This window comes from Henckelia pumila, chromosome 3, assembly GCF_033568475.1.
Source record: "Henckelia pumila isolate YLH828 chromosome 3, ASM3356847v2, whole genome shotgun sequence".
Lineage (NCBI taxonomy): Eukaryota > Viridiplantae > Streptophyta > Magnoliopsida > Lamiales > Gesneriaceae > Henckelia > Henckelia pumila.
This window is the reverse complement of record NC_133122.1, coordinates 191,560,736-191,571,081: the sequence shown is the minus strand read 5'-3', so window position 1 is coordinate 191,571,081 and position 10,346 is coordinate 191,560,736. Positions and strand designations below refer to the sequence as shown.

Below are 10,346 nucleotides of genomic sequence, written 5' to 3'. Positions count from 1 at the left end.
TTTAATGATTCATATATTTCATTATTTATTATTATTAACTATATATTTCTTCAAAGTTCTATCACAAAAAGGTGTTAGAACTGAATCGATAGTCACCACAATCATTATGGTAAACCATGAGCCTGATTCAATTTTAAAAATATGAAGTCGATACAAATTTTTTTTTGACGATGCAAACAATCGTTCACTTAAAAGAGGATTTTAGATGCATCGGAGTTTTTGCATTTGGTATTATATTGCACTAATTTTTTTATAAACTTGTCCACAATGCCCGCCATATTTTTGTAATTTTCGATTTTTTTTAAAAAAAAACGAAAAAGAATACCCGACACATTTGCCAAAAAAAGAACCCGCCATTTCTCTGTGGTTCCTGTTTTGTACAATTCTTCCAAATCCCCAATTGAATCCGAGGGTTCCTATTCAACTACTGATAATGCCCATTAAAGTTAAATTCTAGATTCTGTAAGTTCAATTTGGAATTTTTGTTTTCTCCTTCCCGATCATTTATATATATTGGATAAATGGGGAACAAAGCCACAGAAGAAGTAATTTCTACCGTCCGGTCGGTTGTGGGACCTGAAGTTTCCGACATGGACATAATTCGAGCTCTTCATATGGCCAAAAACGACCCAACTGCTGCTATTAACATCATTTTTGACACTCCGAGAAGCTTCAAGAAACCGGAATTGCCCAAAATACAGGAGCCGCCATCCAAATGCAATTTGATGACGGAGCCTCCAGTTACTGGCTTGAGCTTAAACCAGAATCGTATTCGTGTCGAGAATCATGATCATCGTTTGGAACCGAGCCGTAGTTCAGAGGGTGGTGGTGGTGGAAGAGATGAGTGTGAGAATAAATGGGAGAGTGATGGTGGGCCTGGGAAAGTTATGGGTAGTGAGTGGTGGTTTGTTGGGAGTGGTGAGATGGCAGGGCTGTCAACTTGTAAAGGGAGGACTTTGAAACCTGGTGACGAGGTTAGTTTCGTGTTTCCAGTTGAGAAAAAGTTACCAACGCCCTCTCCGGGTAAGGTTGGGGGTGGACGAGGTCGGCAGGTGGTTTCTTGTTCTGAGATTGTGAGATTTTCTACAAAATCTGGAGAGGTACTGTGGATTAACCTTTTGCAAATTGAAGTTGTTTGTGTAATCTCTTGGAATAAATTATCAGATGAAAGTTTGAATATTTTTTGGTTCTGGAAAAATTTGGTAACTATATGGTAAGTAATGACTTCTTAAGAGACAAATCTACATATTGCATTTGATGAATTGTTATATTCTACACACAGATGCATATCTAAGGCAACAACATCCTCCGGTGTTTTATCATATATTTCTTTTAAGATTTCCACATCTATATCATGTTATATCCATATTCATGTCACTGCAAAGTAGCAGTTACTCTTATTTAACTTGATGGTTCAGGATACCGACTCCCTGCCCTCTAGTTCTGACTTGGAATGCAACATCTACCCTTGCTAGACGGTTCAGTGTTGGACTCTCTCATGCTGTGGGGTGCATTCTTTAATTTGAATTTTGAACCATATAGAACTCAACTAGACATAGATATTTCCCTCATCTACTCTACCATGGTGGTTCAAATTATTTTCATTGCATGAACTTTGTTCAAGTAATCTGTTAGACGCAGCAACATGCTTTAACACGTAACAAATGAATTCTGATATTTCGAATATTATTGAATTGAACTCATGCATAAACTAACATAGTAGAATGCACTTTTCCATTATACAAGGTTCGGCTTAAGATTTTAGCAAATGTAGCAAGTGGCAAATAAATTCATTTTGACGTCTCTACTACTGTATGTTGCTAGTATACAACCTTCAAATTATGGGCTTTAGTGATTGCAAGTTGCAGATTGGCCGTATTCCAAATGAATGGGCGCGTTGTCTTTTGCCTCTTGTGAGGGATAGGAAGGTTTCTTTGACAGGTCGCTGCATATCTTTTCCTCCTGTGTTGGGGATTATGGACACTATTGTTTTGGCTATCCGGTACTAAACTTGTTACAGTGTTTTGTAAATGACCCATCAATCATCATTAGAAATGCTGAATATTTTTTATTATGGTGCAGTGTATATATCAACAGTTCAATGTTTCAAAAAGGCCACCTTACTTCGCTTAGAGCAGCTGGTAATTCTGCAGAGGAGTCAATTGTTCACCCCATTCCATCATTGTTCAGATTGTTGGGACTTGTTCCTTTTAAGAAGGTGAAAATTGCTTTCTAAATTAAATACAAATGAGTACTTAAAATAATAATTTCAAGAAAATGGATTGCTGAGGGTTGTTCGCACAGGGAAGTGGTATATTAGGCATGACATTTTCGCTTGTTTCTCGTGTAATCTAAGCCTGCCTTTTTTGTAGGCAGAATTTACTCCTGGAGATCTGTACACAAGAAAGAGGCCCTTGAATTCTGAGGTACATTCAGCAAACTGTTGGTTGCTAAGGTATTAATAACATGAAATTTAGTCCATAATTTGCATGAACAGGACAGTTCTGGTTTATGTCCGTCACTTTTACATGTCAATAAGTTCAAGACTACATTTTCGGCGGATGGGAATAAAGTTGAAAATGAGGTGTCAATTTCTGATAATGACGTTGACAATATAGTTGGTGTCACAGATAGCTCAGAATTAGAGGTAAATGCACTTCGGTTGTTAAGTTTGAGATGTGTCTTCAGTCTGCCATTGGCACATAATTTGGTTTATGCATTTTAGGAAATAGAATCTCCAAGCACACTACTGTGTGAACTTCGCCCTTACCAAAAGCAGGCTCTCAATTGGATGATTAACCTGGAGAGGGGACACTACACGGATGCTGCTGCAGCGACTCTGCATCCATGTTGGGATGCTTATCGCCTTGCAGATAAGTATGGGATAGTTAACATGGTGTGTAGTTAAATAGTTGCATGTTAGGAGTTTCCTCCAATATATTTATTGATTGGCTTTCAGGAGGGGGCTGGTTATATACTTGAATGCATTTTCTGGTGATGCGGCAACTGAGTTCCCTAGCACACTTCAAATGGCAAGAGGAGGAGTATGTATTTTCCTTTTTCTTTTGGTCAACTTGCTTCTTTGTCTTTGCATCCATTTACTTGTGGTATTACTTCTAAATATGACTTGAGATCCGATTGTAGATTTTAGCTGATTCTATGGGGCTTGGGAAGACTATCATGACTTTATCTCTTCTTCTCACGCATTCTGAAAGAGGGGGATCATTAAGTAGCTCATCTTCTACCCAGACGTTCAAAGATCTCTGTGAAGCAAGCTATAATTCTGATAAATCTCCAATGCCTCCAAAGAAAGCATCGAAGTTTACTTTTGATAAACTTATAAAACAAAAGGCCTTGCTTACTGGTGGTGGAAATCTGATTGTGTGCCCTATGACATTAGTAGGGCAGTGGAAGGTAAAAGCATGTGTTCTTTATTGATTTAGTGTTTGATGATGTTGGTGTGATTTAGAGTCTAAAGCTATCAAGGCGAATGCCTATTTTTTATTTCGTCTTTTTTATTGTTCTTCACAGACTGAAATTGAAACTCATGCTCGACCTGGGGTTCTGTCACTTTATGTTCATTATGGACAAAATAGATTAAAGGATGCAAAGGTTCTAGCTCAAAGTGATGTTGTATTAACTACCTATGGAGTGTTAGCTTCAGAATTTTCGGCAGAGGTACTCATCATCTCTCGTCTTTCCGCTCTTGGCTTAGCTTTTTTCTGTCAATAAACATGCTAACTGACATATACTTTTTGTTGTTTTTTGTGCTTCTTGTTTGTGCTTTTGTGAATCTGTCCATTCTTTAATATTGTAGAATGCGGAGGACCATGGGTCATTGTTTTCAGTCCAATGGTTCAGAGTGGTTCTTGATGAGGCACATACCATAAAATCTTCTAAAAGCCAAATTTCTATGGCTGCGACTGCTATTGCTGCTGATCGTCGGTGGTGCCTTACTGGTACACCTATCCAGGTGAATTTAATACCGCTTTCAGTTTGGTTTTGTGTTAAGAAAATAATCATAATGTAATCTTTAGTTTTTGTAACCCTCATTTTTTTCTTGTATTCTTTAACTTGGAACTTACTGTTTGTTCCTTTAATAGCACCACTTTAAGCAAATACTTACATGTTTAGTTAAATTTCTAATTTGAAAGAGTCCTGGCTTGTTGATTGAATAAAATTTGCAAATTTTTAAACTATTGTTTTCCATTGATGTACTATTGATTCACTACGACTGATCACCTTTAATTACTTGTCATGGCTCTAATATTATATTCATTGTTTTAACTGGTATAGTTTGACGCGATCTCACTAATTGTGTGGTTGATTCATTTTTTTAACTTGCTATTTGGTTTTGGAAGCGTATGGAAATGAAAATCTTATAGATGAAATTAGGCTATTATTGTGTTACTTTTTTTACTGTTTTTGCTAGTATTTATGCTAGAACTTACCGTGACAAGTACAGATGCTTTAACCATTTGATTATCATCATATGCTAGTTGTGGTTCATCTTTCCTTACTGGTAATACCTTGTGACAGAACAACCTGGAGGATGTTTACAGTCTGCTTCGATTTTTAAAGATTGAACCTTGGGGAAGCTGGGTGTGGTAATTTTCTAATTCATCTCTTGCACAGACATAATGACCTAAAAGAGTTTATATTCTTATTGTAAAAGAATGAATACCTCTTCCAGACTGTATTTGTTTGACTTGTTTCAGGAGAAGTCTCTTCTGCATTTTAATTTTATTTATACAATGTGAGGAAAATGTGATGTCATAGCTATGTCTTGTTAAGTGTTTACTGTTATGTTTTCCCCCTCAAACATACTTTGGCTTCGTCGCTACTCTCACGATAGTTTTAATTCTTAGGTTGAATAGTTTTCTTTTTCCTGAATAACATATTATTTGAAATGAACAAGGCAATTACATAACAAATCTATTTTGGAAGTTTCAATGTTTCCATGATTGAAAGTTCAACTTACCTAGTCTGTCAATCTGCACACCGTTTCTCCTATTATTGCATTTTAAATTGGGCTTTTTTTCCTTGTTCTTTCTGATATGATGTTTGGATGCACTTGATTATTTTAATATTAAATAGTTCATGGTTCAGCACACATTTTGGTAAATGTACTCTTTGATTTTTGTCGCCATTTTTATCTAATTAATAATTGCCTCCATGGCATATTATACACTTTTCTTGCTAATTCTCTTAGGTGGAACAAATTAGTACAGAAACCTTTTGATGAGGGGGATGAGAGGGGATTGAAGTTGGTCCAGTCTATCTTAAAGCCAATAATGTTACGAAGAACTAAGTCAAGCACTGACCGAGAAGGCAGGTGGGAAATTTGAAGCTTAAACTACACGCGATTGACATTTACACAACTTTCTGGTTATTATGGTTGCCATGTTTTCTACTCTCTAACTTAAATAAGCTGCAGGGCCATATTAGTTCTTCCACCTGCAGATATTCAAGTGATATATTGCAATCTGTCAGAAACAGAGGAGGACTTCTATGGGGCTTTATTTAAAAAATCAAAGGTGCCAACATATAATGATTCCGTTTGTTGTACAAATATTTATCTTTCCGTGTCACTAAGATGATAATTTATGTATTATTAGGTGAAGTTTGATCAATTCGTTGAGCAAGGACGGGTTCTTCACAACTATGCTTCAATTTTGGAACTTCTTTTACGGCTTCGTCAATGCTGTGATCACCCGTTTCTTGTTATGAGGTTGCGACAAATCTGTTTGAGGCTATGGCTTGAAGTTTTCGTATCTTTCCTTCATTTATATTCCAACTTAATTCTTACATTGCAACTTATTGTCACCTACATGCCATGCCCTCTTTGGAGGGCCGTTAGAGCATGACCTGGATTCCTGTCAATTTTATCGACTCTGACTTAGGCTTAAAACTCTTTTGTTAGTATTGACTATTGAATGATCACTTTACTATATGATATAAGTGCTGCCGTAATTCTTTGTAAGATGGGATACCTTGGGGGCCTATTGTTTGTTTACATAATCATCTTTAGTATGAGATGCTCATGGTTGGCATGACTTGTAACATATGCTTGTGTAGGTTGTTTGTGCTGCATGCTCCTACTCACTCATATTTGCGGCTGTTGCATGTATTTGGATACAAGGACCTTAAATACTGACGTTTTTACACAGACATGTATAATGTCGTCTTCCTCTGGTGATTTGACTGATTTCGTTCATGTTCCCAGTCGAGGTGACACTCAAGAGTTTTCTGATCTGAACAAGTTGGCTAAACGTTTCCTCAAAGATGGTCTGGAAGGTGTAGACGGTGGTGTCAAAGAAGCACCAACGCGTGCATATATTGAGGAGGTTGTGGAAGACTTGCGCAAAGGGGAACAAGGAGAATGCCCAATATGCCTGGAAGCTTTTGAAGATGCAGTATTGACACCTTGTGCTCATCAATTATGCCGAGAGTGTCTGTTGGCTAGTTGGAGAAGCTCTACCTCTGGTCTTTGTCCTGTTTGTAGGTATCAACATATTGCCTGTGCGATCTTTTTCACGTTTTACTTATCAATCTCCTAAATGGAGAAAGTTTGAAATATATTTTGAACTGTGGGTTTAATCCTCTGAGAAGATAATTCTTAGGGTGGTACTTTTTTACCTGGAAATTTGATATGATCTCTGATGCTTAATGTTACTGCCTCACAGGAAGCCTATTAGCAAACAGGAGCTCGTCACTGTGCCAACTGATAGTCGATTCCGCGTTGATGTTGAGAAAAACTGGGTAGAATCATCAAAAATATCTGTACTGATGCACGAATTAAAAAATCTACAGTCAGTGGGCTCCAAGAGCATTGTTTTCAGTCAATGGACTGCCTTTTTGGATCTTTTAGAGATTCCTCTGTCTAGGTAATAACATATTTGTTCTCTTCTCATTGTTTACATTTTGCAAGTTCTTTTGGTACATGTGAGCTGTGCTAGTACATTGCACTTATTTCTCCTAGGAGATCTCATTCTAGGGGTGCAAAGCGTGTAATTGTTAGCATGCATTTTTTTATATCATAAACATGATTAAACAAGGTTTTCTTTTCTCTCCTCTGAACAAGGTTGGTTTGCATATTGATAGAATTTCGTAGACGCTGATTTTTCTTTTACTTTTAGCAACTTATTTATATTCCTGATTATATTTCCGTTCTGTGCTCTTTCATGTTAGTCAAACCTAGTTCTACAGTGTCTTTGTGTTGGTTAGATAATAGCGGACTCCATATCACCAATCATTTTCTCTGATCCACAGGGGTAATATTCCATTTCTTCGGCTGGATGGGACCCTAAACCTGCAACAGCGCGAAAAAGTAATTAAACAATTCTCAGAAGACAATAATATAATGGTGTGTCCCTGTAATTTCTTTTTGGGTGTCTTTAGAAGTCGGTAATTAGAAAAAAAGCTAGGAGGCTGGATTGTTTTTCCAACATTTGTTATGCAGGTTTTACTTATGTCGCTGAAGGCTGGTGGAGTTGGAATAAATCTCACTGCAGCATCTAATGCTTTTGTAATGGTAAGTTATTGCATCCAATATGTAAATCACGTAGGCTTTCCGATATACATGTGCGGTACATTTTTGTTGATGTTAAGGTATGAAAAATATTGTTGACCATTTCCCATGATCTCCAGTTTTTTATAAAAGCAATTCAACATATTGATATATATGTCACAAGTTCGAAAATGCTGGTACCAGTTCCTCTATATATTTCATAAATTTGGTGTTGCGTGCTGATTTTGGGCCTTTGTTGCGTTATATCCAACCAATATGCATGTTTACATTTTAGATATTCATGAATATATATTCCTTCATTTTGTGAGGGAACCTGTCGAAGTATGAAAATTATTAATGGGTCTTTTTTTAAATCCTGAACTCGTGAAAGAAAAAGGGTTTCTAACAGTTTTATTGTACTTGGAGCTAATTCATCAACATTGATACAGCAGACATTTGTTTTGATTTTCAACTTCAGTTTGCAACTTTTGTAAATGTCAAAATATGATTAAGTTAGGATTTGTGCCATTTAATTTTTTGTAGGATCCATGGTGGAATCCAGCAGTAGAGGAACAGGCAGTTATGCGAATTCATCGCATTGGTCAAACGAAAAGGGTGAGAATAAGAAGGTTTATCATGAAGGTAATGATTAATGGGGCAACTGTCAGTGGACCAGATCCGGCCCCGTCCCCCAACCCCCTCTTCATTTTATTGACTAGATCATTTGTTTTCTACCATCGTCTTCCTAGTGAATTTGGTTAAAATCGCTTCCCAACGCTGTTATGAGACAACAATGCTTATGCAATAATTATCGGATGGCAGGGCACAGTTGAGGAAAGAATGGAGGCAGTACAAGCCAGGAAGCAACGAATGATTTCTGGTGCACTAACTGATCAAGAAGTTCGAACTGCACGTTTAGAAGAACTTAAAATGCTCTTCACTTAGACCACGCTATATATTGCAGAAGATACTTATTTGCTCTTGGGATTGTTGTGGAGGCATGAATCGGTCCTCCTATTTATTAAAATTTCGACATTGATTGATCTGTCAGCCAGACTTGAGATTTTCGCCATTGATGCAATCTAACATAAAAAAAAAGGCTTTACTAAGCTGAAGCATAGCTGATAGATATGACTGAGGTTACGAAGCTCATCTTTGTGATCATTGCAACATCAGAAGAGCTGCTTCTCTTATCGAGGTTTTTGGTGTTAAAGCCTGCATCAAATTTGGATGGCCTGGGACTTGAGATGTTTCTTAGGCGTGGCTGCCCGAATAGTTTGGACCTCTACGGAGTAGAAGAGGAGACTTTTTCTGGTTCGCAGTTTTATACGTTAGCTGTAAATTTGATGCAGATTGGACTAAATATATTCATTGTAGACTTTTGATCTTCTCGTATGCATGGATTTTCGATCATGTGGGGATATCTTTTGAATCAAATATGAGTAATTTTTTCATTTGATTTTTTAAATTTTTTTATAAACCAATTTTATTTATTTCTTTAAAACTAGCAAAATGTACGTGCGTTGCACGTAATAACAATTTTATTTGATTGTGATCGGAGTTATCAAATTTTCAATGTTTATTTTTGTTAAAATCAAGTGTTATATTTTTTACGGGTGCCAGTTCAAACTTCAGTAACTATGATTCAATATAAAATTAGCTACTGAAGTGATCATATGACCTATTTAACTTTCTTTTTTGTTATATTTGTCGGTTTCTGATGATATTATATGTTTATTCATTAAGTTTTATTTTTTAAAGCTAACAACTTTAAAGCAATAACATATGTTATATATTTATTGAAAAATGTAAAATATTTATATTGTTACAAACGGTAGGATCAAAAGATCGTGTTTTACTAAAAATTATAATTTGTAGTAATTGTGTAACGCAAATCTTTTAGATCGTATCACAGTTCGAACAAATACATATTTCAGTTGTTCAACCCAAAAGGACAATTATTGCACCCAAACAATCACTTTATCAACAATTGTGCTTTCAATCAATGTGAATCGAAACTATGGTCTTGACTCTGATATTAATTGTATGATCGAATACGTATCGCTTATATAATATAGTTATCATATTGAATATCATATGTCCTGCTCTTTTAACAATTTATCCATATTAACTTAATATTATTAACTACTTGTATAATTATTTTATTTTATTAGTATTAATTGATTCTATTAACCAATTATTATACTGTAGTATAAATATCAACTTAAAACTTAATTATAATCATACTCTCAATGTTTCACTTATTTAAACTACATCTATTTTTTAAATTAATAGTATGTAAAATAAGAAGGGCAAATTATTTGTAAAGGAAAATATTGATGTTGTTGATTATATTTGTAGACTCTAAAATTTTAAAAAAATATTACACATAAGTATTAATTATGAAATGAAAAGTGATAATAACTAAAGTGTCACTTTTATAGATATATATTATAACAAATAAATTAAGACATATTTCAATTAATATAATAATTTTTTTAGTTTAGGAAATGAATTAAATTTAACAATTAATTTACTTTGAATAATTAAATAGACACAATATTTAAGATAAATTTTAATTAATAACTTTTTTTAATTGAAGACATGAATTAAATGTTAACAATTAATAAAAAAAATTAATTATTGTAGACTAATCTAGAATATGAAAGGAAAAACCAAAAAATACATTGAAAATGACAAAAATATTTAATTAATATTATGTAAAATAAAGAAGGGCAAATTAGAAAATTCACAATTGGAACTCATATATTTATAATTTTATTATTAATTATTAATTAATTAATTAATTATTAATTAATTAATAACTTTTTGTTAA

General features: G+C 34.8%; 1 protein-coding gene across 1 annotated transcript; it reads left to right on the top strand.

The window, feature by feature from the left end:
• The first annotated feature begins 344 nt into the window (after positions 1–344).
• Positions 345–8,592, top strand: LOC140887797 (DNA repair protein RAD5A). Its single transcript, XM_073295285.1, has 20 exons — positions 345–1,100; positions 1,869–2,002; positions 2,083–2,218; positions 2,373–2,426; positions 2,498–2,647; positions 2,726–2,877; positions 2,960–3,044; positions 3,145–3,414; positions 3,532–3,678; positions 3,818–3,973; positions 4,540–4,607; positions 5,213–5,335; positions 5,438–5,537; positions 5,619–5,731; positions 6,227–6,505; positions 6,687–6,887; positions 7,273–7,366; positions 7,463–7,534; positions 8,054–8,152; positions 8,333–8,592. The coding sequence occupies exons 1-20, from the start codon at positions 522–524 to the stop codon at positions 8,453–8,455; spliced, it is 3,135 nt and encodes a 1,044-aa protein (XP_073151386.1). The 5' UTR covers positions 345–521; the 3' UTR covers positions 8,456–8,592.
• Positions 8,593–10,346: the final 1,754 nt, after the last annotated feature.

Coding starts and splice junctions, on each gene's coding strand:
- LOC140887797 (XM_073295285.1), top strand. CDS start 522: ATGGGGAACAAAGCCACAGAAGAAGTAATTTCTACCGTCCGGTCGGTT. Junction 3,974..4,539: donor TTACTGGTACACCTATCCAG/GTGAATTTAATA, acceptor ACCTTGTGACAG/AACAACCTGGAGGATGTTTA. Junction 7,367..7,462: donor CAGAAGACAATAATATAATG/GTGTGTCCCTGT, acceptor TTTGTTATGCAG/GTTTTACTTATGTCGCTGAA.